General features: G+C 55.0%; 9 protein-coding genes across 9 annotated transcripts; 4 read left to right on the top strand and 5 right to left on the bottom strand.

The window, feature by feature from the left end:
• Positions 1-50: 50 nt before the first annotated feature.
• Positions 51-3,438, top strand: crb2 (DNA repair protein; the record flags this gene model as incomplete). Its single annotated transcript, XM_014692993.1, has 3 exons — positions 51-167; positions 320-352; positions 424-3,438. The coding sequence occupies 3 exons, from the start codon at positions 51-53 to the stop codon at positions 3,436-3,438; spliced, it is 3,165 nt and encodes a 1,054-aa protein (XP_014548479.1).
• Positions 3,439-6,551: 3,113 nt separating this feature from the next.
• G6M90_00g020690 (uncharacterized protein) lies at positions 6,552-7,909 on the top strand (the record flags this gene model as incomplete). The annotated part of the gene is made up of 3 exons (XM_014692992.1): positions 6,552-6,938; positions 6,992-7,499; positions 7,548-7,909. The coding sequence occupies 3 exons, from the start codon at positions 6,552-6,554 to the stop codon at positions 7,907-7,909; spliced, it is 1,257 nt and encodes a 418-aa protein (XP_014548478.1).
• Positions 7,910-8,704: 795 nt separating this feature from the next.
• GYP7 (GTPase-activating protein) lies at positions 8,705-11,293 on the top strand (the record flags this gene model as incomplete). The annotated part of the gene is made up of 4 exons (XM_014692991.1): positions 8,705-8,866; positions 8,917-10,273; positions 10,335-10,916; positions 10,983-11,293. 4 exons carry the CDS (start codon positions 8,705-8,707, stop codon positions 11,291-11,293), a joined length of 2,412 nt encoding a protein of 803 aa, XP_014548477.1.
• Positions 11,294-11,472: 179 nt separating this feature from the next.
• G6M90_00g020710 (uncharacterized protein) lies at positions 11,473-12,111 on the bottom strand (the record flags this gene model as incomplete). The annotated part of the gene is made up of 1 exon (XM_014692990.1): positions 11,473-12,111. One exon carries the CDS (start codon positions 12,109-12,111, stop codon positions 11,473-11,475), a length of 639 nt encoding a protein of 212 aa, XP_014548476.1.
• Positions 12,112-12,638: 527 nt separating this feature from the next.
• Positions 12,639-13,678, bottom strand: mak16 (the record flags this gene model as incomplete). Its single annotated transcript, XM_014692989.1, has 2 exons — positions 12,639-13,506; positions 13,617-13,678. 2 exons carry the CDS (start codon positions 13,676-13,678, stop codon positions 12,639-12,641), a joined length of 930 nt encoding a protein of 309 aa, XP_014548475.1.
• Positions 13,679-14,184: 506 nt separating this feature from the next.
• Positions 14,185-14,630, top strand: vps55 (Vacuolar protein sorting-associated protein 55; the record flags this gene model as incomplete). Its single annotated transcript, XM_014692988.1, has 2 exons — positions 14,185-14,440; positions 14,497-14,630. 2 exons carry the CDS (start codon positions 14,185-14,187, stop codon positions 14,628-14,630), a joined length of 390 nt encoding a protein of 129 aa, XP_014548474.1.
• A 420-nt stretch (positions 14,631-15,050) lies between these two features.
• G6M90_00g020740 (uncharacterized protein) lies at positions 15,051-17,702 on the bottom strand (the record flags this gene model as incomplete). Its single annotated transcript, XM_014692987.1, has 1 exon — positions 15,051-17,702. One exon carries the CDS (start codon positions 17,700-17,702, stop codon positions 15,051-15,053), a length of 2,652 nt encoding a protein of 883 aa, XP_014548473.1.
• Positions 17,703-18,356: 654 nt separating this feature from the next.
• On the bottom strand, positions 18,357-24,602 carry BET4 (Geranylgeranyl transferase type-2 subunit alpha; the record flags this gene model as incomplete). The annotated part of the gene is made up of 3 exons (XM_066129861.1): positions 18,357-19,442; positions 20,266-24,338; positions 24,437-24,602. The coding sequence occupies 3 exons, from the start codon at positions 24,600-24,602 to the stop codon at positions 18,357-18,359; spliced, it is 5,325 nt and encodes a 1,774-aa protein (XP_065985741.1).
• Positions 24,603-25,538: 936 nt separating this feature from the next.
• On the bottom strand, positions 25,539-26,770 carry BOA17 (Oxidoreductase; the record flags this gene model as incomplete). Its single annotated transcript, XM_014692985.1, has 2 exons — positions 25,539-26,350; positions 26,422-26,770. 2 exons carry the CDS (start codon positions 26,768-26,770, stop codon positions 25,539-25,541), a joined length of 1,161 nt encoding a protein of 386 aa, XP_014548471.1.
• Between the last annotated feature and the right edge of the window lie 948 nt (positions 26,771-27,718).

Here is a 27,718-nt window from a genome sequence, read left to right on the forward strand (position 1 = left end):
ACTTCGTGCCTTGCTTTAAAATTGTCAAGAATGCGCTCCAAATCGGCGCGATGACGCCATTCCCGTCTGCAGCGCGGGCTGAAATGGCCGCGTTGGAGGGCAGAAATGAATCGCAAGACAGCCAGGCCATTCTCGATGCCATGAAGGCAGAATTCGGAGTCGGCACGGTACGTACCACTCGCAGTGAATTTGAGCCTCGATTCCTAACAATTCTGCGCCGAAGCTGAGCAGTTCACCGCCGAGAAACGGAGCCCAGGCACGTCTATATTGAACCTCTACGATGCAATTTCATCAAGGCCTATCAACTAACGCAATATAGAGACCTGGCCTTGTTCCTTCGCGTGCGCCCCAGGTACGTTGCTCCCAGTCGCCACCGGCCGATGCAGGCACCCAAACAAGGATGCACTGACAACCCCGGTCAAGGAAAAGAAAGCAACAACACACAAGGCTGCCAATAACGCGTGTGTGAATGCCGCCGCGGCCGAGGCCGGCGTCGATGGGACGCGAGTTCTCGACGACATACCCGATACAGCCGTTGCAGAAGATGTAGTTCGCAATAGCACCTCCGACACTATAGCCATACAATTTGACAAGCCTCGAGCGTCATTGGATCTCGACAAGAAACCCGTCACGGTGACTGAGCGTGCCCAAGGCACGACAAAGATGGATGTTTCGCAACAAACGCCGACCCAGGTCAATGCAGACCGGGACTACGCCGAGTTCTGTGAGCCACTACCATCGAGCCCGACGTATGACCGGACGCAAATCACTACCAACGATGAACCACGGACGCTGAATCCTGATGACACGGGCGCCGTTGACTTTGGAAACCTCGGTGAATTCGCGAGGCCGTCATCACAAGTCTCCGAGGACGGAGGGTTTGAAAACACACGCGGCGAATGGAGAGGACCCGACAATACGTCCCAGTTGCAGGCAAACCACGCGTCAACGCCCTATAAGCCACCAGATCTTCCCCCAGAGACACCCGCGCTTCCCAAGAACCCATTTGCAACCAAAAATAATGGCGCTGTGCCATTTGGTGGCACTCAACTATTTGGCCAGACGCAGATGCTGTCGTCTGCAGCCAAGATAGCAAGCCCAACTTCTTCCCGACCTTCACCAAACATCTTCCTTAACTCCATATCTCCAAATGTCATGGAGACATCACCGTTGAAAAATCGAGCCAATGTTTCGTCACCTACGGATATTCGAACGTCTAGCCCCACGAGACTACATGAGGTGCCTGCGACTGTACTAAAGAATAACACCCTGAGTATAGTCGTGGAGGAAACGCCCGTGTCATTGAGATCCCAAAAGGATGAACTGATTCCCGAGTCACCCACATTGAAAACACCACGGCCATCCGCTAGTCATCAGCCCATGGCGCATTATGAGCCGATGAAGGAATCACAAGAGCGGAAGGGCAGTAGGGGTGCCCGGGATTCCCGCCCAGCATCAGACAGTGACTCTGATGACGCATTTCAAAAGCTGGATCGGAAGAAACGCGTGGAAAGAAAGAGAGCACAAGCCGCTGCGGAAATGGATAAGGTTAGCTTCATGCGGACACAAAGGAGAATGTCTGATGAACAGCCTGGGAAAAAGCGCCGAAAGCTGGGGACGGAGGATACGGATGCTCAAGGTGCGAAGAACGAGGGTCAAGACCAGCCCCTCGTGAAAGATTCACAGAAAGCCATTACACAATCTGCGGAACAGCCGTCCGAGGAGTCGACCAAAGCTACGCCTGGAGTAGCAGTTGAGACAATGGATGCTCAAAAGGAACTCGCAGATGCCCAACCTGCCCCCGAACTTTTAGATGAGGAAATGATTCCGGCGACTAGTCCTGTACGCTCTTCACCAGCTATCTACCAACGGGGCACTGCGCCATCAGCTTCTGAACCGGAGTTGCCTATGCTGAGAGGAAGTGGGACTGAACAGGGCCAGGATGCCGTGGATAGCTCTGCGCTGCCACCCATTCGACGGAAATCACAGCGGACGTATGGCAAACGGGGGCGTGGCACTCGAACACGATTAGCAGTAGTGTCGTCTGCAGAAGAGAAGGAGCAAGAGCCAGCCGAACCTACCAAAGAGCCGGTGGACAGAGTGGAAGGGTCAGAAGACACAGCCAAGAACAAGAACAAGAACGATGCGCTACCAAGTTCATATTCAGAGCCACCGGTACCCATGGGCACAAGATCTCGCCGAACCGAACAAAGAACCCGGACACCACGCAGATCGATAAATGTCGACCGTCACGTCCTTACATCTTCCAGTCTGACTAACCTATCAGGCACACCCGTACCATCATCCAAGACTACACCTGGAACGCAGGACTCACACTGTCCGAGCCTCCCCGGGTCTGTTCATCTCGTGTCTCCCGAAAATAGTGTTCGGCCCTTGCGGAGGCATCCCCAGAACGGACTGAAATCTGAATCCCCACAGCCTGTGACCAAGGCTATGAGACTGTCACGGCGATCCTTGCGGTTGGATTCGGATTCCGCAGATGAGCTGTGCCATTCACCATCGGCTACGGCCCTCGACAGGAGTACACACTCTAAATCAGTGCGATCGTTTCGAACAAGCCTTACGTCGACATCACGTACTCGCCGGCTCTTTGACGGGATGGTGTTTGCATTGTCATTCTCAGGAAGTCAGGCACAGAGGACGAAGTTGGAGACCAAAATCTCGCAAGCCGGCGGCATGATTTTGCACGAGGGTTTCCAGGAATTGTTTGAACAGTGGACAGTAGCCCACGCCAGTTCCATTCAGGAAGACGGCTCACCGCCATTGCGGCTCACCAAGGCCGGTCTGGAACATGGCTTTGCAGCCGTCATTGCAGACTCCCACTCCCGAAAGGCGAAGTACATGCAAGCACTGGCCCTGGGCCTACCTTGTTTGGCGCCACAATGGGCGACTGCGTGCCTGAAAAGAGGCGAGATTATAGACTGGGCGCCATATTTGCTATGTGCCGGGGCGTCCCAAGTCCTTGGCAACGCTATCCGGTCACGCATCCTAGCGCCATACTCGGCCGTGGATGCCACTCTGCCCGAGACAATGGAAGCCCGAGACAAGCTTCTGGATGGGGAAAAGCTCCTCATTGTGATGGATCATAAGAAGTCGCGGAAAGAGACTAAGCAGCAGTATCTCTTCCTGGCGCTGGCCTTGAGTCCGTCCGCAGTATCACGCGTCACGACGGTCCAGCTGGCAGGAGACGCGGTTCGCCACGCAGAACTGTCCGGGTCGCCGTTTGAATGGATGTATGTGGATTCATCGACGGCAACCGTGGAGGATGTGTTGGCCGCGGCACAAGAGTCGGGCAAGAGGAAGAGAAGAGTGGCCAGCGAGCCCGTTGGGCTCGGGATGCGTGTGCTAACTGACGAGCTCATGATTCAGAGTCTGATACTGGGAAGGATGGTGGAGCTAGGTGAGATGGACGAGTAGATTTTGCCGGCGACGGCGACTGTATAATGAATAGTACACTATGTACAAGTTATGAAGCGACTCTTTTTTTTTAAACCCATGCCCGGGCTCCCTTTGAGAGGGCTTGCTACAACCGCATATCAGGCAAGACGCCGTGGTTGCTGTGTGCCGTCTGGAAACGCTGCTAACCAAGCATCGTTTGCTATGTGCTAGTGCTGGCCATCTTCCACAGTGCGAGCACAAGATCCAAAGTTGGTAGAGGTGCACCCTTTGTCTTGCTGTCTTTGGTCCTGCTTGTAGTTGTGACTTGTGCGCCGTCGAGTCAATGTCTACCAACACTTGCTATCTGATGGAGGGAAGTTGATTGGCACAAGCCGACTCCTCTTGTTCCCGATTAGGTAGCGTGACTTGTTCACGGCAAGACTCTTGATTTTTTGAATCAGTGCATTTGCTATTAGTATTAGTTTTCACTCAGGGTTCCGGATGAAGTTTTCCGTTAGTTGCTCGTGGGGGAACGGGCTTGCCGTGCAAGTATGTGTTGTGCGGGAGCATACAGGCCTTAGTTCATCAGCTGTCTGGTTGGAATAGGTATTTGGATTCTATCTCCAGACAGGCCGGTGGATGCTGAACGGCGGTGTTTCGGGTCAAGTCATTGTGGTTGTGAGGTTCAGCATTGCCGGGCGTTTGGATAATGGGCCTGGCAAGCGCTTGGCACATGTATACGGAATAGAGTCGAGGATAGGATCATGGCAATTCAAGCGCAGCAACTGTCGATTTTGTGGCCCGAGTTGGACTCGGCTTGGTCACAGCTCATCTGTACCTGCGTAAGCGTTTATCCGAGCTGCGGATGGCAGTTGCTGAAAGGAGGACTATCCCTAGTGCCTTGGAGTATGTAAGCGGCTTGAGCACACGACCATTTCTCGTTCGCTGGGCTACGTGTTGTAACCTCACGCGACAATTCTTGGCTCCGATGTCGTATATCCAGCTCAAGCAGGTACATCCCGGCAGGCAAGGATTATCGCAATCGAGCTCCTGTTGAGCCCCGGGCCGTCTGGACTGGTGTTGATGGACCCCGTTTAGCTTGCCAAGGCGATAGCCAAAGCATCCGGAAGCACCGGGAACGAAAATGTTTGATCTGCAACACGCGTAATGTCGATTTTACTTTTCAAGGTCACCAGCGGACTTTATGCAATTCTCCTACGTTGGTAGAGTGTGGAGGCCCAGATTCCCTACCTGGAGGATGTAACTTGACGTTGCAATCCCTGGCATCAGGAACGTGCCAACGTCTGGACAAAGTTAAAAAACGGCTCGACTTGGGGTAAAAAGCTGATGCCTCTTCTAGTTGAGCCCAGGCGTCATAGGCGACCCTTGGCAGCAGCCCTTATCATCTCATGGAACCCCCATGACCTGCCATTGAAACTGATTTTTGCACAGTTTTATAGACTTTATAGTCACCTCGGTGCAACGGAGACGACAAAGGTCCGAACCACAATCTAGAGTAGGGTGTATCTCCCCGGCTGCACACCCTACCCCCCATATTAGCCCATATTAAGGTGATAGGATAGACAGCCGTGGGATGATTATGGTTAATCGGGATGCTAAATAGTGGCGCTACTCAGCAGTAATGACCCAACATTCTGTTACAACTTACATGCCAGGGTGGAGCCAAGATGTGTAAGTGGTGACGTCGAAGATGTGCTGATTCGCACATTGGGCAAGCCAAAGGCATACAACGACAAGTTGTGAAGGAATTAACGAATTGTCTCTGGTTGCTTCTTCAAATTTCCTTCTTTTGGTTAAAAAAAGAAGCAATTTCCAGCATTAATAAGCTATGTTGCTGGGAGTAGAAGCATTGGCGTGGCCTTGGCTTCAGGGTCAACAGGTCGCGGGCCATGGAATGATCTTGTTGTGCACCAGTCGGCAAGACGGGGCAGCCTGAGAATCCCGTCATTGGGCATAAATCTGAAAGTCGCATAATTACGCCGTATACATAATGCCGTGGCGGATGCTCCGGAGTCCGGAGCCAATCCCTGTTTGCTTCCGGACACAATGTTGCTGCTCGCGTGCTCATCTTGCACGCTAGAGCCACATTGGGTTCCCCCTCTGGAATTGTCAAATGTGCCCATTCTGTGAGCAATTGTTTGATGCCTTTTTTCACGTCGTCTTGTTTGGGTGAAGAAAGATCAGTGAAGTGAATGATAGATTACGTGTTCAAGTCGCTGCGCATTTTGTCCTACTGGCAGAGTCGGCTGTCCGGCACCACGTTGAGAGAAGCACTGTCTCGCGACGCCTGATATCAAGCCACACCTGCGACCGGTTCGGCAGGCTATTGTCTGTGAAAATGAACACCTGCCCTGTCTATTTGAGGCTCGGCGCTGCATCAAGGGGCCGCTGGGTGACGTGTTACGGCCCGCTCGATAGAAGTCTGTTGAACCATCTGAGCACCTTCATGTCCCACCACTGGTGCTTGTTTGATATACCGACGTGATGGATTTGCCTGCATTTGCAGGTCAACTTCGGACTCGTTCAAGTCCGTCCGCCGACCTGCCGATAGAGGCTCGATGCGCGGCTCCTCCACCCCTGATCCCTCGAGTCCTCGACCCTCCAGGGCACGGGTGCGCCTATGAGAGCCGCCAGCAGTGGTCGGCTTGGGGCCGTTGCTCGCGCCACAGGCCTTGGCAGCGGGGGCTTCGCTCATCTAAAACGAGGACGAGCTTTTCGAGCCTCACGAGGACGGACATTTTCGGTGGGCTTTTGATGACAAGAATTGACCCCGAGTTGCTGCTAGTGGTTTGGGCGTCGACTTGGGTGGTCTTCCAAGTACCTATCAGCGTTAGATTCTGGGGGCTCTTGTTTGTAGTAAACATAAATTGCCCGTCGTCATCCCGCAGCTACCGTGTAAGTGACCAGGTTGATCAACTCAAAAAGGGACCACAAGCCCAATAGTGTCCAGTGGCTCTTGCGCCGATTGTGAAGTTGTCTCTCTGTTGATGCTGGAGTCATATTGAAGCCAAAGTCGAAATTGAAGCCCCTTCTCTCGGCAGTCATCGAAACAAGACCTGGGGTACTTGCTCACGTGCAAGATCCTTCCCTCTCAACAGCCATTCCATGCCGCTCGTGCCTGCCATTTTACCATGGCAGTCGGTGCTTTTGTAGAGCCGCTTGTCGTCGTGGCTCTATTGTTCGGCGGCGCCTGGTTCAACAGAAACAAAGAGTACGACTTTAGAGAAGGGCGTGCGGCGTGGGAGTCCATCGACGGGACATGCAAGAGGAGCGATGAGTTCTGCCAACCAAGTTCATCGCAAGAGAGCCTTCTCTCGGCAGACGACAGCTGGACCAAACACCCATCACCCTCGATAAACGACGTTCCTACCCTGCGCCGTCGCAAGATACAGCTATTTGGTTACAACAAGACGGTAGCCTCGCCCAACACACTGGTCTTCAAGCACCGTTTTCTCAGTCGCGTCCTGCAAAAGTTTCCTTTTCTCGTCGAGGCCTGGTACTGGGCTCTCATCTACTGGGTATGCAATATATGCGCTCTCATGTGGCTCCGCGCTGGCTAACACCGCTGCAGGTATACCAGCTTGGTCGAGCCTTTACCGCCGTTACTCTTGTTGAAGACACAGTCAATGTAGCCCGCCGCCACGCTCTCCAAGTCATCCATCTTGAACAGCGGCTTCACGTGTTTTGGGAAGTTCCCATCCAAAAGTGGTTCATGCAGCACCCGGCATTGGTGCATTGGATCAACCGGGTCTACTCATTTATTCACATCCCCGGCACCATTTTCTTCCTGGTTGCTTTGTACTATATAACAACGACTCGAAAAAACCGTGCCATGAGCCATAATGTCACTGCAGGCCCAGCATTGTACGAGGCCCGGCGACGCACCATGGCCATGTGTAACCTGTTGGCCTTTGTCGTCTTCACCCTGTGGCCTTGTATGCCACCAAGGTTACTGAGCGACCCCGGTTTCGATGGAGACGGCGCGGCAGAAGCCAAGGGTTTTGGATTTGTCGACACGGTGCACAGTTCTGACGGCCAGAGTAGTGTTTGGACGACGAATAGATTCTGCAACCAATATGGTAGGTTTGGCGTTGTGGAATTGCGGATTGCACGCTAACTCTCCTTAGCCGCTATGCCTTCGTTGCATTTTGGATACTCGCTGCTTATTGGCTTGACCATCGCGACGCTTCCGGTTTCTGGTGTCCGCGCGACATCGTGGAAACGATTGTCGATTATTGGGCTTGGAATGGCATATCCAGCCCTCATCCTGACGGCCATCGTGGCGACGGCAAATCACTTCATCCTCGACGCAGTTGCCGGAGCTGTTGTGTGCGGCATTGCTTGGAAGACCAACGGCTTATTGTTGAACCTTTGCGTAATCGAAGACTACTTCCTGTGGATGGTCCGAATCCATAAACCTGTCAACTATACCGATCCCGAAACTGCGGTGGAGGCACAGTTTCACAGCAAAATTTGGGGCGAGGCTTAGATGAACTAGACATGAGAATGATGGATGAAGAGTTGGATTATACCCGTTGAGAACATGGAGTGATCATGGCCAGGGTTCGGAGCATGCGACATGGGACTCGTAGTGTGCGGGTGATTTGTTGCGAGCGCCGAGGACCATAATTTTGCGATTGTATATATTTTTTCCTTCTTGCTTTTTCTTGGCCAGGTACATAATACGACGAGATGGAGACGCACTGCATATTTCCGGAGTAGTGTGGTTCTATTATACGAGCGCAAGTTGGACAACAAAGGCGACGACTGTTGAACAGATGGCAATAGGCATAGTAGCAAGATGACATAACTGCAACTGAATTCGTCTGTTTCAGCTCTCGAATCAGCAAATTTATGTCAACGACTTGCGTGTACCAATACGTAGGCAGTCACACCATCAGCCACCTCTGCGTCGGCGTGACGAGTCCACGCAATGTTCAACGAATGAGCGAGTACTGGTACCGCAACTCGCAGCCGATCGGCGGCGCCCCGCTCGGTACCAGTACTCCTGGTTTGCCCCTCCACGTGGATTAGCTCTGGATAGCGGCATGACTGCACCACCTTCGTCGTCATTGAATCACTCACTTGGCCACAGCCTCACCAACACTCACATGCGTCCCTTGCTGCAACCACAACCACGCCTGGGGCTTTAAGCACAGCCGGTGCTGCCCTCACCTGCTCCACCAGACACCAGCTTCCTCTGTCCAACGGCCATCAAAAACGGCGGCATCGAACTCCCAGCATCCGGCTGCCGTGCCCCGCAGTGCCCGCAGGTATATAGATCATGACATTGACGCCGTCCGCGCCCGAGCACCAAGATTCAGCCCTACCTGCGTCTCCGTCGGCCAGTTTCTACGCCATGAGTGACGATGAAGAGGGCGGCTACAACACCATTACACATGCCGAGACGGGGCGCGGCGTGAAGCTGCTGTTTTCCAAGAGCAAGGTATGCCCTCCCTCTCTTTGACATCCTTGCGGAAACTGATTTCTCATCAGGTCTACGTTCACCCGACCCCTTCGGCAAAGGACAATATACCGGGCTACATAGCCCTGCTGCAACAAAAGCCGCCGACTTCCGGACGCCCAACCTCGTCATCCTCCCACGAGTCGATAGCCCCCGGCTCGTCCGATCTTCTACTGGCTTGGGTTCCGGAATCAGCACTTGGGGACTCGACCAGCATATACGTCAAGGTTGATCTCTGCGATGGCGACTCGCCACCAAAACAGTCCTACCTCGTCCCCCCTCCGCCTACCGTCACGTCTCACAGCGGGTCGGTGGGCGGCTACTCCTTTGCTGTTCCCGTCAGCGCCGTCTATTCTCTCCTTGTGCGGCCACCGAGTATTGGATGGTGGTATGGCTCCATCATCATCAACTCCAGAGCCGGGGATAGCTTCCCTGCGCTGTTCTTTCACGACAATGAGTGCCAGAGTACCATTTTGCAAAAGAAGAAGCTGACCAGGGATAACTTTGATCCATTTGGCGAATCTGGACAGATGTTTTGGGGAGCAGACGAAGTCTTACGATGGCTCAAGCGATATGTCAAGATTGAACGATCAGGTGCTGAACCCAATATCTATCTTGTAGAGCCCACCAAGGACGACCTTGAAGGGTTCGGCTCCAAGACTGCAGGCGTGTCAAAGCAAATCACGCCGGGTGATAAGGCTGCGGGGAGCAGTCGTGAAGCCCAAATGGATCCGTTTGTCAAATTTGTCAAGGAAACGGGCTGGAACATTATGAATCAGTTCAGCAAAGTCACGACGTTTACGAGGAGAGCGGCCCAAGACTTTGCCGAGAATAACAACCTGCCCCCGCAGGTGAAGAGACTGCTGAGGAACCCCGAAGTACAGACTCTCCAAGATGAGTTTGATAGTGCCAGAATTTACCTTGCCCGTTGGGCCATGGGTATTGCGGAGCAAAGCGAGCGGGATCGACGTGGCCGCATTTGGACCGTTAAGGACGTCGTTGATCTGGAGGACACGGATGTGGGGGAATTTGAGCTTCTCGAAGGAGCGAGTGCCTTGTCTCTAGAAGAGAGACGGAGACCAGTTACCATGGCCGAATGGGAGACGTTTTTTGACCCCGAAACCGGTCGGTTGTCATTGACCGTGGACGAGGTCAAGGAGCGCATCTTCCATGGCGGCCTCGACGCCGAGGACGGTGTCCGCAAGGAAGCCTGGCTATTCCTTCTAGGTGTATATGAGTGGTACGGAACCGCGGACGAACGAAAGGCGCAGATTGCCTCACTCCGGGATCAATATTACCGGCTGAAGCACTCCTGGTGGGAGAGACTCGAGGGCGACGGGGGCGAAGGCGAAGCAGGAGAATGGTGGCGGGAACAAAGGGGCAGAATCGGTACGCACAACCAAGGCAAGGCCTCACAAAACTCTCGCACGCATTGCTAACACGCCTGCAGAAAAGGACGTCCACCGAACAGACCGCAATGTTCCCATCTTCCAGGGAGAAGATGCACCCCATCCCGACCCCAACTCTCCCTTTGCCGACGTCGGCACAAATGTCCACCTTGAGCAAATGAAGGAAATGCTCCTCACATACAACGAGTACAACAAAGACTTGGGATACGTCCAGGGAATGTCGGACCTGCTCTCCCCCATCTACGCCGTCATTCAAGACGACGCCATTGCATTCTGGGGATTCCAGAAATTCATGGAGCGCATGGAGCGCAACTTTTTGCGTGACCAGTCGGGCATGCGTGGCCAGCTGCTCACGCTAGACCAACTCGTCAACTTCATGGACCCCAAGTTGTGGAACCACCTGCAGTCGGCAGACAGCACCAACTTCTTCTTCTTCTTCCGGATGATTCTGGTGTGGTACAAGCGTGAGTTTGGGTGGGTAGACATCCTGCGGCTGTGGGAGGGCTTGTGGACGGACTACCTGAGCGCCGAGTTTCACATATTCGTCGCGTTGGCCATTCTAGAGAAGCACAGGGATGTCATCATGGGGCATCTCAAGGCCTTTGATGAGGTTTTAAAATATGGTATGTATCTCGCCCCCACGGCAGGGAAAAGAAAAGGGCCATAGCATACTAATACTTTCCGAATAGTCAACGAGCTGTCCAACACCATGGACCTCGAATCAACGCTCATCCGCGCAGAAGCTCTGTTCCGCAAATTCCAACGCCTAGTAGAAGCCGTTGACAAGAAACAGAATTTCCCTGGTCCCAGGGCAAGCTGCTCCTCCGAGGCGCCATCGCCACAGCCACAGTCACAAACACAGACACCACCCAAGGGCAAAGAAACAGAGACGCAGCAAAAGATCATCTCGCCCGAACTCAGGAATCTGTTAAATAGAAAAGTTGAGGTCCTGTCTCGCAAGACGGTTGCACAAAAGGGCGACGGCATGCCTGGGAAGTAATGATGATTGTCCAAGTGTAATTCTATCGTATAGCTTGATTAGCGGTTGTTTCTTGTCCTCGCACAGCACGACCACCTAATGATATTATAAAAAAAAAAGCGTGAATTAGTAAAAACCGAAGTTTTCCGCAATGCAGTCCAGCAGCATTCTCGACTTTCCCACCCATCAAAACACAACCATCACCTATACCCCCTCGGACCACTAGGCAAGCCCTGCCTCCCCCTTCCCTGCCCGCCGGGCCCTCCACCACTCTGCCCCCCGTACGAACTCCCCGGCGCAAACCTGTCCTCGTAGCTGGCACCCGGCGGCTGAAACTGGCCCCCCGCCTGCCCGGGACTCTGCCTCCCCGCCCCCCAAAGCCTCTGCTTGAGCCTGTCCTGCGCGGAGCCGCCTCCCCCTCCGGCACCGGCAGCACCCTGACTCGCCACCGGCCGGGCGACCACGTCCTCCCTCGCCGCGGGCGCCCTCCCCTGCTTCTGCTGCTGCTGCTGCTGCGGCGCCGAGTCCCACAGGCTGCTGAAGCCGCCTGACGCGCCGGCACCACCAGCACCGCCGGTCTGCAGGCCGCCGTAGCGCGCGCCGACCTGCGGCTGCACGTAGAGCGGCTGCTGGGCGGCGGGCGCGGGGGGGGCCTTGGGGTCGGGCGGCAGCCAGGAGGGCAGCGGGCGGCCCTTGTCGCCGTAGTAGTTGCGCAGCACGCGGCACACGTGCGTGTCGTCGTCGGTGTCGCCGTCGTTTTCGGACGCGAGCAGCGTGGAGCGCAGCGACGAGATTTGCGACGTGGTCCTCGTGAGGATGTTGGAGTACCAGGATGTCATTTTTTCTTGAAGGGGGACGAATGGACGACACTGGATGGATGATCTTGGTGGATGGTTTTTTTGAGGGGCGCGCGGTTTCAACGGATCGACTGGACTTTTGGGCTTTGGAAAGATTCGCTTGCTGGACGGGACGATGGGAGGATGGGATGTAGAAGGGAAGAAGGAGGTGCTCGAGTTGCAATGTAGCTTGATGGTGGGGTGTTGCGGTTACAAGTACGGAGAAGTGGGGCTGACGTCGGGGCTTAATTTAGCATGTGCAGGTTCCGCCGTACCTGGCGCTCGGGTTGGGAGGACAAAGAAAGATACTGGTTCAATGTGGGCTTGTGTACGGACTATACGGTGTCTATTTGACCGGTGCAGAGGCACCATGTAGCAAGAGAGAATACATGAGCTTGAGGAAAATAAAAACGCAGTCAATTGACGCCGCAACGCCAGCAATGCCATAATCATCCCGGCAGCCGCAAGTCGGCTGTGACAAAACACCCAATTTTTTGGTTCCCCCCGATTATGCCCGCAACCACAGGCCTTCACCAGGCCAGGTCGTGGGTGAGGGTCAACTTCTCCTTCTCCTGCTTAGCCTTCTTATTGTTCATCTTGACGACGCGGCCGCGCTTGCGCTTAGCCCCGACCTTGTCCTCCTCGGCCTCGCTATCATCCTCTTGCTCATCCTCGTCCTCCTCCTCGCTCTCCAGCCAGTCCTCCAACTCGTCCAGCTCGGCCTCGCTCTCGTCAATATCCGACACATACTGGATCTCCTTGTCGCCATCCTCTGCCTCGCTGTCCACCTCCTCGTCTTCGGCCTCCGAGTCGACGCCCTCATCCAGGTCCTCGTCCCGCTCGCCCTGGCCGTCCCTCTCCATAGCATTGAGCACCTTCTTCCAGATGTCCTCGCTGACGTTGAGCGGCTGGTCACCGTACGCACCCTGTCGCAGACGCTCAACCAGCTCCCGCTCAATGGTGCGCTCCAGCTTAGCCGCGGCCTCGGCCTTGCGCTCCCTCGCCTCCTCGCGGTGCTTGATCTTGGGCGCCATCTTGGGCACCAGCTTCTCGCCCAGGCGCTCCTCCTCGGCGGCAATCCTCCTCATGCGGATCTGCACCTGCGTCAGCCGTGTGAGGCGCTGCTTGCACTTGTGCAAGAGGAACTTGGGCCAGTAGATGAGCCGCTCGTCAATCTGCTCCAGCGCTTTGGTGTAGTTGTCGGACAGCTTGATCTTCTCCCACATCTTGGACGGCAGGTGCGCGCGCTCGACTGTCTTCATGTACAGGTACAGCGTCTGCTTGGTCGGGTGCTGCCGCACCGTGGCGTACCGCGAATTGGCGAGCGGACATGACTGTCGGTTGCAGAGGCCGGTGACGTTGTATTCATTGCGGCAGAAATTCTGCTTCTTGTCCGTTCTGCTCAGGTATCAGCAACATGCTTCTTTCCCCCCCTTTTGTAGATTGGGCTAAGGACGAAGACGAGAACATTGAATTGGGCCGTGTGCAGCCTCCCCTTCCCAACTCACTTTAATTTGAACGAGCAAAACTGCTGGTTGATAATTTGCCAAATAATCTCATCCGAGGCCATCTTGCCCCCAATGTCCGCGACGGCAAAGAAGAATGACAAGAAAAGGACAATCCCCAAGTCCGTCGGGAAAGGTTGTAAAGGAAAGGCGAAAAAACGAGGTCCCCGCCGCCGATTTATTTTGTTCCTGCACCCAGGAAAGTTCGCTTCCAGATTTTTTTTGCCAGATACTGATAGGCCCAAGCCGCTCGGGCCAATCCACCATGTTTGCTCTGGCACGTCTCACCGCCTTCCCGCTTGGCGGCAGCCGGCCGTTGCTCCCAGGGACCTTGTTCGGGTGCGGAACAACGCGGCTCCGCAGAGCACCATGCGAGTCGCTTCCCAGGTGACGACGTCGCGGAGCTACGAGCCGCATCCGCCAACCTCCACGACAACCTCCGACGTCACAAAACCACCACATTTCAACGAGCTTCAACGACTTTGTGCCCCCCTTCCCCTCGGTCTCTCTCCCCGTCCGTCGTATTCTGCGATTAATACACCCCCCCACGCGTGGGGACCGACTTTCAGCCATGCCTACCGCCGGCCTCAAAACCATCATCTCCCTCTCCTTCGTGCTCGCCGTCGGGTTCCTGCTCGTCATCCTCTCGTGCGCCCTGTACCAGTCGTACTTCCCGCTCCTCGTGGTCGCCACATACGTTGTCGCCCCTCTGCCCAACTGGATCTGCAGCCGGTGCGCCAACCCCGATGACTTTGTGGAGAGCTCTGGCGCCGCCGTGCTCGACTTGGGACGGTTTCTCACGGGCTTCCTGGTTGTAATGGGAATGGGTACGTTGCCCCCCACCCCTCGGCCTCTGCAGCGGCCACACTGCTAACGGGTGCAGCTCTTCCTATTGTTCTCGCTCACTCCGACCTCATCCGCGTCGAGGCCATGGTCATGTCGATAGTGGGCGGCTTGTTGATCTACGGAACCATCATCAGCTTCAGCTTGTTCTTCCACGAGGAGCAGGAATTCTAAGCGGACCGGCCATGGCGTCTGCTTATTTCTTTTTTAATCAAGAAGGGTAGTGACTACAGACTACAGGATTTACAAAGGGCAGACAAGGGAAGGGGAGAAGGGAAACGAGGAGGATACGATTTGGCGCACGTGTACAATGGATGACTCTTTTGGCAAACTGGGAAAATTGCATTAAGCGAGGTCTTTCTGGTGATTAGGTTTAAGTAATGTCGCTGTATTGATGCCCAGTGTATGATGAAGCGGAGTGTCTTCTAATCGCCACGTGTTCCTGACAACACAATCCTCAATGCCTATATCGCTTGTGCGATAGCCGTCTATCCATGCCTTGTTGAAATAACCGTACAAAAACTCCGTACTTATGCCTCACCCCTTTTTCCCCCTCTGTTGAAGTATTTCCCCCCCCCCCCCCTCGCATCTAATCTATGCAACGTCTGAAAATGTACCCAGCGGCCCGCACAGCTTTGTAAACATCTCCTCCCGTTCGCCCTCGGGCGTGCTGAGCGTTGTCACTGCGCCGCCAGCACCGATCCGCCAGACCTCGCGGGGTTCAAGCTCGCCAGCTTGGGCGGGGGCCTGCTCGTCGTCCCAGCGAAACATGGTGCGGATCGTGACGCTCCAGTCGCCTTTCCCCTGCACGTCCAGATAGCCAATGACGCCAGAGTAGACGCTGCGCTCGGTGGGCTCGATGGCTTGCAGGATTTCGCAGCTGCGCTTCTTGGGGGCGCCCGTCATGCTGCCCGGCGGCAGGCAGCTCGCCAGGACGTCCATGCCGGTAAAGGGGAACTCGCTGCGGGTTGGGTCGGTTCCCGCCTCGAGCTTCTCCGCGGGGAGCTGGCCGTTGACGGCCGTCACCATTTGGAAGACGCTGGCGTACTCCTCCACCCGAAGCAGGTCGGGTACGGTTACGCTCTGCGCGCCGCACACGCCATACAAATCGTGCCGTACAAGGTCGACAATCATGAGGTTCTCTGCCTCCTCCTTGGGCACGTGGAGAATCTCTTCGGCTTGTGCCAATGTCGATACCGCAGACGACTTGCGGACGGTCCCCTTCATCGGCCGCATGGAGCATAGGCCCTTGGGGTCGTGCATGAGGAATCGCTCTGGGGAGCTGCTGATGATGGTCGCCCCGCCGAGGCGAGTAAAAGAGCCGAATGGTGCCGGCTGTCGCGCTCTCAGCGCACGGTAGATTTGCCACGGCGTTCCATGCCGACACGCCTCGTCGGTGGCCGGCAGCTTACTGGGTGACTGGTCCCTTGGCGCAGGCGATGTTCGCGTGTGGTGCGGCTGGTCGTTGCCGTGCGGTCTGGTCATGGTTGTCTGCGCAGTGAGACAGAGTTCGTAGGATTCACCGTCTCTGATGTAGTCCTGGCATTTGCTAACATCGGACTCGTATCCATTCGAGTCCGGGACGGAGACGTGTAAACGGCCCCCTCCCTTGCGTACGTGGTCGAGCAGAGCTTCGTTGGAGAGGCGAGACTTGGCATCCGGGCGTCGCCCACGGCCAGGCTGTTGCCACGCAGGAGAGGTCTCGATGGCTTGAACAACATCGTCTATCCACAGGCCGTCGCAGTCTTCGGACGTGAGGGCTTGCACATAAGCAACGCCAGCTTGGTGATCAAGCACAACGCTTTTTGAGACCCATGCCATGCAAAGGTCGGGCCTATGGTGCCCGCGCGCCTTGGAAACGGACCCGGGACTCAGGGTACTCAGACCCATCTCATACGTCACAAAACCCATGAAGCCGCCTTTGAATGTCGGCATATGGGCATCTTCGGACACCTTTCTCCAGCGCCAATACTCCGACATGACGTGCCAGGGGCTCCAGGGATCGACATCCTCTCCAAGGTAGATGCGCTGGGACTTTTCTGGTCGTCCAGACGCCGCGGGCTGCCGGAGAACCAAGTAGCTGTCGCCTACGTGATATTCCAGGCGCAGGGCTTCATCGACACCCAGAGCAATAACGGAGCTCCTCGCCAGAGGATCACCATTGACAGTGCTCGAGGAGTCCAGAATAATAGTGTCTTTGCAGCCAAGGCCAAGCACCTCTGCAATATCCGCCGTATCCACACCCCCAGGCAGTTTGATTTGCCGACAAGCATATCCCGGCCGAATACCTCGTCGAGCCAGATCAGACTGCAAGTCGTTCCACCACGGGAAGGCGGACAGCTTGCGTCCAGAATCCAACCCAGGCAGACTGTGGTTGGATGGGTTCAAGCTGTCAACGTAGCCGACACTAGGATTCCGTGGGACCTCCCGTCTCGCCGCTTCATTCCACTTCAGCGCCTGGCGAAACCAGTTGCGTATCACACCCTTCGCCGCGGCATCAGTACACACAGACTCGGGATGATACTGAACACCCCACAACGGCCTTGTGGTGTGCCGGACCGCCATCAGGATGCGCTCCGGGTCGTGCCTGTTTTCGCCGTCGTAGTCTTCCAGAATCCACGCCAGGGGCTGCAGTTCCGGAGCCCGTCTGGACGGCAGCCATCGCGCCGTCAGCCAATCCTGTTCCGGAACCTCGTCCTGTCCGATATCCGCACACAAGCTGTGGTACAAGGTCGCCTTGAAGCGAGGCACCCTGTCAAAGATGTCGGTCGGCGGCACCTGCACATGGTCAATCTCCCGAACCATGCCGTGCAAACCCCTCCGAAGCCGTCGAATGCCGCCTCCGAAGTGCTCCACCAGGCTTTGAAACCCCAGGCAGATGCCGAGCACAGGCACGGATTGCTCCCTCGGCAGGTCCCAGAGGAGCTTGAAGGCGCCGACGTCGGCGTCGTGGAGCGGCGAGCCCGGGCCGGGTCCGCAAACGACGGCGTCAAAGTCGGCGAGCCGGTCCAGGAACTGCTGCCTGGTCCAATGGGGCGTGGAGTCGGAGTCGATGGTCCTGAGGTCCATGTGCAGGACGTGGACGGTGGTGTTGCTGCCGAGCGCGTCCTTGACGAGGGACACGATGTTGTTGGTGAAGGAGTCGTAGGCGTCCAGGAACAAGATGCGACGCCCGGCGCCGCTGGTCTTCTCGACACCATGCGCCGGGACTTGCTCCGCTGCCGGCGTGCTCGAGATGACGCCCATCGCACCTTCCGTGATGTCTGACGCGACAGCAGCGTCGGTTCCTGCTGCGGGTTGCAGCTGCCAATGGCAATGGTGGCAGCCGATGCGGGAACCAAAAAAAAAATGTTGCTGCTGCTGCTCGACGTTGCACGACTTTTTTTTTAGGTTAATGGGGAACCTTTGGAAACTTGAAATGTCTCTGCCCACTCGCCACTGGCAACTTGACGAGTCCAGCTGATGGCAGTCTGCGCTGCACGGGTTGAAGCGCTTGCAAAGTTTTGTTGGAGCGACACTCGCGGCACATTCCTGCAACTGGGCGGACGGGCTTGGCCGGATAAGAAGGTCAAGATGGAAATGCCGCGCCAACCCGAAGGACCCTGGTGGCTTGTCGCGAGGGAAAACGTCTGCCCCACTTGGCACCCGCTGACAGCTGTCGTGGAGAATGCATCCATAAAGGAAACTCGACTTGACTCTTGCCAATATGTCCTCGACTTGAGACTGGCCGTGTGTCGAGCATCACTTGGCTTGGCCAACGCTGGCGGCGGGACCGGAGGAACATGAAGATAAACAAGAGATGCCTACAACAGCAAAAACCCAATGTATTTTCAAACATACCTAGGTAGTAACTCCGTATACGCTATACATGGCAATCAAAACACCGCCAAGCCAACCCTCTCACTCAACCTGCCTCTCAATATCATCCCAGCGCCCGATGCGCATAGGATCCAAAACCCGCAGCTTCGCCAGCCACCCTCGCAAGTCCCCAGCCCTGCCGCGGCCTTGGTCCAGCCGCCCCAGGGCCAGAGTATACTCCAAAAGCGACTCGTAAATCCACTTGATGTCGTCATAGTCCTCCAGCAGCTCCTTGATCTCGTCAATCTCGCGCCCCAAGTAGGCAGCCTTCTCGTCGGCAGTCAAGTCCGGCACAAAGGTGCCCCCGACGCCGCCGCGGTCGACGATTTGCGCCACCAAAAACCGGTGGTAGTACCACAGGCTCTGGTCCTCGGGCCCGACGTTCAGCGCCTCCCTCACGAGGTGCAGCTCCTCAGCGAGCAGCGCGGCCCGCTGCTGGGCGCCGGCCCCCCGCTCTTCAAGCAGCCGCGCCATCAGCTGGCTGCGGTTGTGCCAGGCGGAAAAGTTGGACAGGTCGCGGTGGATGACGCGCGTCGTGTACGAGAACTCGTCCTCGGCCATGCTCCGGCCCTGCAGCTCGGGGCTTTCCAGCCTGCCGACGACGAGCCGCCGGTAGCTCCAGGCGTGAAAGTTGCGCTGGTCCTTGTCCAGCATCTTGGACGTCAGGCCCAGCTCCGTCTGCCATATCTGGCGCGCGGCGGGCGCGGGTAGTCGCAGGATGGCCTGCGACAGCGTCCATTGCCGGAAGTTCCAGATCCAGTAGCACTTGGGGGACTGCATCAGGAGCGGGATGGTGAAGCTGAGTTCGGACTGCAGGACGTCACGGTCCGACGACGCCTGCTGCTCGACATGGTCCGGCGCGGAGTCGCGGGTGTCTGGCGGCTGGTGGCTCGTCGCCGGGGAGAGCAGGCTGGAGAGCAGGCAGCGACGGCGAATGTTCCATATCGTGTAGTACTCGGGGTTGATGCTGAGGAGTTTGCTGGTGAGCTGAAAGAGCTCCGGGGTGTATGCTGCGGACGCCGCCTTGTCTCGTACCTCGTCTTCCAGGGCGCGGTATTTTCGTATCTTTTCGAGGTCCTGCAGTCGTTGCTCTTCGGTGCGCACCCGGAATGTGCGGGCTACGCCATGCTGTAACAATCGCCGGTCGGTGCGTTAGCCATGATGCCACTTTTGTTGTGCTAGGCGTGTGAGAAAAGAAGACTTGGTGGGGGTTCGGGGGTCCCTACGCTGGCCATGTCAGAAATGTCTTGAGTTTCTCAGAGACTCACTCGGCTGCTGCAAATATTGGAGCGCGCCGTTGGTATTTGTAGTCGTTTACGAGCTCCTACATTTACGTCGTTGCTCATGCATGTCTGTGTGGTGCTACAAGGCAGCGTGACGTGATGACATGTGGCCCGTGCGCTGTGTCCCTTTAACCGCATCCCAAAATAGCATCTACCACATGTGCACCGCTATCGAGTACTAATCGATCCCGGGCAGGTAACCAGGACCACATAAAATACAAAGAGACCGACAATACCAGGGAGCGCCTTCATATTAGTAGCACATTCCCTCAATAACCGCAAGACACTGTCCGAGGCGAAACGATGCGCCCAGTTCCGTAAACAAAGTTACTTCGAATCCTACACTCCCATCTGCTACCCTGCACCTACATAGCCGTCTACAAAAAAAAAAAAAAAAGAAAAGAAAAACCAGGCAAACTGTCTCACGCAGTATTGAAGTTGTCATGTTGGTATACGGAGTACGGAGCCCCAATAAATAACCAATGCCGACGGGTGTAAAATATTCTATATTAACCACACGCTGATGCATGTCCGTCTCGCCGTGTTACAGTAGCTTTCGCGAATATGGCTCGTGGATATACAGAAATCGCCATGATGGCTTCGCTCATACAGATACAAAGGGGGCCTCTGGACGCACCCCGGATTCAACGTCATTCCCTATCCCTCACTCTCAAAGTGCAAGGCTGTCGCGCATACCACACCCTCCTTTCCTTAACCCCCAGTGCGGCATCCATCAACTTTTGGGTATCTGATCGCCGATGCCCCAAATCTCGGCCCTCCTTCAGCCCGCCATCAAGCACTTGCGCCTCTTCCACAGATGCCGCCAATTCAAACTCGCCACGACAAAGCGCCGTCACGCCAATCACGAATTCTGTCACTTGGTGCCCCTTGAGTTTGGGGAGCTGCTGCTGCAAAGCCCCGTTCCAAGCAAATTTCCTGGTATAGTCGAGTGCCACGTTGAGTGGCCGGTGGCATAACGCCGGCATCAACCTGACGAGCGGCAATATGGGTTTGGCTGTCCTGTTCGCGATTTGAACCCTCATCTGCATAAACTCATCCACATACGCCACGTTGTCCGGCGCTCCGTCTATCGATACGGCAATGTCAACCTCGTCAAACTTGATGGCTTCTATCATTCGGGGTGTTAGCCGAATATTTCGCAGTTCCACCACACCATTTCGTTTAGGTACCGACGTCGTCTGCCATGTCGCCTTTAGATTCTCAAGCAGCTTTTCCCGGTACCAAAAGGCCTCGCGGTTCGCGCGCTCCATGTCCGGCGAGATTTTGCTCGTGCTAACGACAAATTGTCTGTTGCGTGATGGATTGAGACTCGGCACTGATTCGTGAGGATCCTCGAGGTATACTCTCTTCATTGGGATGACGACCCTGCTTGTCTTTCCGGGGAGTATACTGTCCCCCACCATCATTCCATCTTCGCCTTCCAACTGGACCGACATCTGGCTTGGCCAAGCATTGCGCAGATCCACGGCGAGTAGGAAATACTTGTCTGGGGAAGCCGTCCTTTCATCGCCACCCACTCTCTTCAACAAGGCCGGTGGAACCTGTCCTTGCACAGAAACGGCATCGATACGAGAAAGCTCGACGCTGGCATTCACTGTGACAGTCAAATCCAGCAATACTTGACGCGTATAAAACTGCTCCGTCACCTCGTCCCGTGGAACACCAAGGCATGTATAGTCTGCTTGAATTGCGGCGTGTGTTAAACCAGGCTTGCCCAGAATTTCAAACTCAAAGGTCGCCTCTCCACCCGGTGGTATATATCGGTTTTGATTGTTTCGCGGGAGCCTTAAAGCCTGTTTCTTCATAAGGACCAACTCGTACTCATAAAGCTCAGCCGGCGTAGCCTCCCGGTTCTCTAGCGCCGCCTGCAACGGACCCTGTGTAGAATCCTTGAACGAAAAGAGCAGAAAGTCTACAGGCGTAGTGGTAGATGTGTTCTGCATCGTGACGGTAAAAACTTGCCTTTCGCCTTCGAGGATCATGACTGATGACTGGGCTAGACTAGTCGACTTGACAACCACTAGCGGCTGAGGCTGAACGACATTTAGATTCAGAACCTTCATTTCTGGTTTCACAGGCGCCGTCCTGCTGCCACCTTCCAGTGTAGGCGGACCCTTGGATTTAATCTTTTCGGCCCGAGATGGCGTCCAATGCCTAGCGAAAATGGGGAATCTGCGTTCTCGACAACCGCGTATTTTGACCACAGCACCCGTAATCTTGATGGAGCCAGAAGCCTTTGGACGGCCTTTCAGTCGTACGAGTTGCGTCCGATAGGGCCCTAGAATCACATTTTCTGGAACTGGTTCAAAGTCAACGCCCTCAGTGTCGAGTCGCATGCTTTCAATGTCTACCTCTACGTCGTATGTATTTTGCAGCGTGACTTTGAACGTGGCCAATTCGCCAGCCACCAGGTTCTCCGCAGCCACTTCGTCAGGTTCCTTCAAAAAAGGATTATAAATGAACGGATTAACGTCTTGCGAAGCTCTCGAGGCGTTCGCGCCGGGGAGCACACTCTTTGCATGAGGAATCGGCGTTCGGGTATTGGGTAATGGCTCTAACGCGATGCCCCGAACGAGGAATTCATCCCAGTACTCGGCTGCCAGGCCTCCCAGGCCAATTCGCTCCGTGAGAGCAGCTGTCCGCGCTATATTGGTTACAAGGCGGACCTGTTCGTCTTTATGGATGTGTGGCGCTGCGTCTTCGCGCTTGGGACCGGGAGCGATTCCAGAGCCAGCCGTTCGCATAAGATCGCTAGAGAATTTTAGGACACCGTCAAAATCTGGGAGTGCCTCAGAAAAATTAATGCATGCTCTGAGGATGTTTAGTTTGATTTCAGTGAATCCAAAGAACCGTGTCGATGACTGTATGAGAGCCCTTGCAACGGTTGCACTGTCAGAATCGTCGGCACCGTCGCGCTTCTTGCGCATGTCGAAGCCAACGACACCGTACGACCTGCATAGTAGCTCCAGGAACGGCTCGATGCCGTGCTCGATGTCGCCCTCGCCAAGATCCAGCGCAACCCCCGCTGCGCTGGTTCTGTCACTACCTGGAACCAGGGAGACCAAACCTGCCGCAGGGTGAATACCCGCCTCGGCAGCACCACGAGTACGAGCCTCCACAAGACCGGCAATGAGGACCGATACTAGCTCACGAATCACCATGGCTTTTTTCCGGTGGTACCCTAATGCTCCAAGCACATTCGCAATACCGCTCAATATTGACGTTCGGTCAGCAGTTGTGAGAAGTTCCGTTCCAGATGACGGAAATGCCTTGAATAACATGTTCACAATCTGCTGTCTTGATGGTGTCACAGTAAACCGAGGAGAGGTTGTTAGAGTCTGAGTCGGCAGTTCACCAGTGACAATAGCGCCGAATGCCTTCTGATCCAACATCCCGCCGCTGAAATGCATCGCTGACTGCAGTTTGCAAAATCGAATGGTGGTCTCAGCCAGAGGTAGGGGTGGCAGGTTTTCACTAGATATTCGAGAAAACAAACCCAAGATTCTATCGAGGAGCTCAGGAAGCAGATTCTGCAGATGGCGTATGTGCTTAGGCTGTGAATAATTGGCGCTGTCTGCTTCTGATTTCAGAACTCCCGATATGCTCGTGGACCTCTCGTGGCTCGGCAAGCAGACGGTTGGTATTTGGAACTCTAGTTTCGACCAGCCCAAGAGTACAAGATTCATGATGATAAGCTCGAGAGCCTTCCCATGCCAAATATGGTCGTTCAATGAGCGAGCAGCTGTTGCGCCTTCTGATAGTTCCCTGAGGGAGTCGCCCCATCGTCCTGCCTGCAAATACATGGATCCGATGAGCACGGACGTGCGTCCTTTGCCGCGCAACCTCCATCGATCATTGGCACCACCAGGCCCAAACCCTTGTACAGACACTCGATCTCGACTGAGATCGCGCGAGCCGTTCACATCAGATCTCTGCGGCTTCTGATCCGGGCTTGATGGCCCGGTGCTAGATCCACTCTGTCCACCGTTAGGACTCATGGGCGTGGTAGATAATCCACTTCGTGGCGGCGTTGACGGGCGTCCGGCCGCATTACTAGGTGATCTCGATGTCGTAGGCGGCATAGACAGTCTTGTCTGTGTCCTATCCGCAACACTCGACGCCGAGCTAGACCGCGACAGTTGCTGGGGCAGCGAAAACTGCGAGTTCCGACGTGACAGTGACGCAGGGCTTCCATCGCCGTTGCCGCCCCATGTATTGCCATTCATGTTTTTAGCCGAATACAATCCTGGAGATTCAATAGTAGACATTCCCTCGAATGATTTCGCCAACGTCGTCATCTCCGCTAATACTAATGACGAGATGTCACACATTACCGTTTTTATAGTCGTTCGCTTTCGCTTGTCCTTGGGAGGAACAAACAGTATCTCTTCTGGCGTATGAACATCTACTCCCTCGGGAGAGATGTAATCAAAGATAACGACTTGGTGTACCAGAACCTTGGGATAATTATCTCTCAACTCCTCCAATTCTTGATACAAGGCGTGTACATTTCTCTCAACCGTTGTCGCTGCCCTATTCGCCGAATACCTCTTGCTAAACGTCTTGTCCTGAAGCTCCTCTCCGTCCGCTAGCGCAATAAGTACGAGTGGTTCGCGGTATAAATCGAATGGCGACAAGGCGAGGTGCGACACTGGAGGCACGTGCGTTATAAGATCGTATAGCATTGCGCCGTCGGGATACGCCAATGGAGAAAACATGTCTAATAGGTCAGCACCTGTTACCTCCAAACATGGAAACACGACATCATAGAAGAAAAGAGGGTCGGCAAGTTACAAGATAAGGGGGGAGCAGGTATACTTCGATTTGGCCTCCCATCGGCACTGATGTCTCGAAGGTGAACGACATATTCGGCCTGTAGTAACTTGACAAACTCGGCAAAACGCTGCGTCTTGATTTTCCCCAAGGGCAGCAAGAGCGCTCTTACCCTCGCAGGAGCGATGGGAAGCAACGGATCCGAGGACATCTCTTATATCCGTACTCTGTGCACCATTGTCAGGGATCGTCTGGCCGCAAAGCGTTGTTTGGTGGTTGAAGGGTCCAGATACTGTCGCAAGAGGGGTTATTATGGCTGGAGGTCTCGGCGCATGCTCCGTTGATTCACTGCAATCCGTTTATCAGCTCGTTTGGGAGCACGACTGAAGGATTGTGCTTGGGGAAGCTTCGAGCGTGGCCGTGATATGGAGTTGAGCACGGAGGACGGATTACCTGAGCAAGCAACTGGGCAAGTGACATAAAAGGACAAAGTCGAAATGGTCGACTGGTGCGGTGGGACCTGCCAGGGCGTCAAGGAGGTGGGGCGGGGTGAGTCGGAACATTTATACGTACAAAGTATTCCGTATTCTGTACTTTATTATTCGCAGTTCTGGTCAGGCAGCTATTCGTACCAAGTACCTGGGCAGCTACACTCACCTAGCACCAACATAGAACCTGGACTGCAAGCGAAAAGGCCCTGTGAACTCTGTGTTGCAGCAAGCATTGTCAAGCGCACCAATTCGGGAACCGTTCTGGTGATTACAGACAGTCCAAGTCAATTCATGTACAAGTTGACGCATCAGACCGGAAATCGAGCAAACCAAACATCCACCTCCAACCCGCAACATACCAGGTAGAAATGCCTACAGATTTGCCCGCTCCGCTTCCGAGAATACTGTAAACAGGACAAGTCTAAACAAGTACATCCCGTGTACCAACCTATTAATGCTAAGTCACCTTCGTCCATCGCCGCATTATTCTATTCGACCGAATTCAGGGTATCAATGTCGTATATACAAACAAGCACCATCCGTATCGCCTATCGTGCAATCATGAATCCCTCTGGTGCCATCCCCATGGCGTACCAATCGCAACGCACCCACCCCGTTCTATGTACATCACCTCTTGTTCTTCTCTTCCTTCCACCTCATTGACTCGGTTGGTTGGACCCTCCCGCTTCTGGGCTCTTGTCCCTGGGCCTTTTGCCTTTCTTCGCTTCTTCTGTAAGTTCACTTTCGAAAATATCAACAGCCAAACTGGAGTCCACAAAGTCCTCCATTTCCTCCGTGACAGTCTTGAGTTTCTCCTTGACAGCTAGTGCGGCTTCTGAGCCAACAATGTGTCTCGAGGGGGGGTTTTCGTGGCCACCGATAGCTGTGAGCGCATGAACAGTTTCGTTGACGAGCGCGTCCGCCGCCTGAGGTGTAAGCCTTGGATAGCGGTCAAAAATTCCGCCGCGACCCGGTTCTGGTTCCAACGACGTGCTACCCGGCGTGGATGGCGTAGCCCCAGACTCCTCCAGGGGCTCTGGCACGGCGGTGTCGGGATCTGAATTCAGAACATTACTGAGCATATCTCGCACGTTTGGCGCCGCGGGGTACGCATCAACATAGGCCGGAATCTGCGGCGCAAATGTGAGGCGGCCAGTAAGGGATTGAATCTCCATATTTGGTTGCACAACTGTCACCTTGATGTTGAATGGTGCCACCTCGTAGGCTAGAGAGTCACAATATCCCTCGAAGCCCCATGTTGCAGCTGAAAACATGGACAAGCCGGGCGTCCCGAGGTGGCCGCAGGTGCTTGTGAGTGCAATAATGTGGCCTGTATGTTGTTTCCTCAGCTGTGGCAGCGTGGCCTTGATGAAGTTCACCTGCGAGAAAAAGTTGCTTTCGAACTGTTGTCTGGCCAGGCTTTGCGTGTGTGGATTGGTGGAAAGCTCCTCGACCGTGGCCACGACAGCTATGCAATGATGGCTGGTTAGAGTATGCAATTTTTTGGCATTAGAAATTTGGATTGCACACATTGCACACCTTCAGATCTGCAACAAAGCAAAATGTCTATTCGTCCAAACACTGCGACAGCGTCGGTGACGGCCGAAATACACGAGCTCATATTCCCATCACAGCGGATACCTCGGATGCGGTCCTTCCACCCTTCGCGGTCTTTGCGACTGCTCTTGCATTCAGCTATGAGCTCCCGAAACTCGGCACTGCGTTGCTCATGGTCGATTTCTTGTGGCGGTAGACACGCGACGACATAGTCGCCATGGGATAGCAATTGGCGGATGAGGCGAACGGCCAATGGCGACAACGCCGCAGTCAGTAGCCATGTGCGCGGTGAGTTGTGCGTAGCTGCAGGTCGATTCTCCTCGTCAGCCATGGTATCAGATGCAGGGAGTGCAAGCGAACATGTCGATGCTAATGGACTCCCGACAGCCATCCACAGGCTCACACGTCGCAGCAGAATTCGTCTGCGGGTGGGCAATGACGCGCGGGGAGACGGTCAAACGTTAGGTGTAAGATGTGAGCTTGAATTCGTAATGCAAACCAGGTAAAGATAGAGAGGGAAGACTTGAAAAAGAAGAAAAAAAATAACGAAACAGCTCAAGCAGGTGGGATTAGGCCAAAGATTGCCAGCCGTTAGATGGCATTGAGTTGCAACTCTGCCGCGCTGCCATCATTGCGGGGAGACCTGGCCACTTAGCATGTCATCGAAGCGATTTGTATGGAATTTGCGCCAAAGCCAGTTGGGCACATCAAGGCCAGCAGCCAGTCCAGCCATTGATCAATAGGGGGCGCTGAGTACAGATTAGCGCTTCAATCTTGTGGTTCTGTGGCTGAGGCCAAGTCACAAGCGCTTCGGGATAGGCTGTGGTCAATGAGTCGGCAACCAAGGCGAGACCGAGAGATGAATGAATCAGGCGTGGAGGGCATAAGCGACTAGGTTTCGGGAGCGCAGCGTTGCTTGAACTGAGGCGGAAAAAGAACGTACGGAATAAGGGTGGTGGTATGTAAGTCTGGTGTCGTGTGGAGCCGGGACCTGCAACTGGGGAGGATGCGGAAGTGGACGTGCTCGGTGTTGTTGCCGTCGTGTGTGTGCTGGCTCCATGCCGTCGGGACTGACCATGACCATAGGAGGCAGCGCCTGGCCTGTGGCTGTTGGATGCCATTGCTCGTGTTTTCAATCTTGCCGTGAATGCTGGCCCGATTCGGCGATTCGTTGGCGCGGGGACGAGTGGAAGAGGACGTCGGGCATCCACATAGGTGTGTTTCGACGGGATGGCAAGACTCGATCACGACGGCATTGAGTTAACATTGCACTGCATAT

Source organism: Metarhizium brunneum, chromosome 1 (genome assembly GCF_013426205.1).
Source record: "Metarhizium brunneum chromosome 1, complete sequence".
NCBI classification, from domain to species: domain Eukaryota; kingdom Fungi; phylum Ascomycota; class Sordariomycetes; order Hypocreales; family Clavicipitaceae; genus Metarhizium; species Metarhizium brunneum.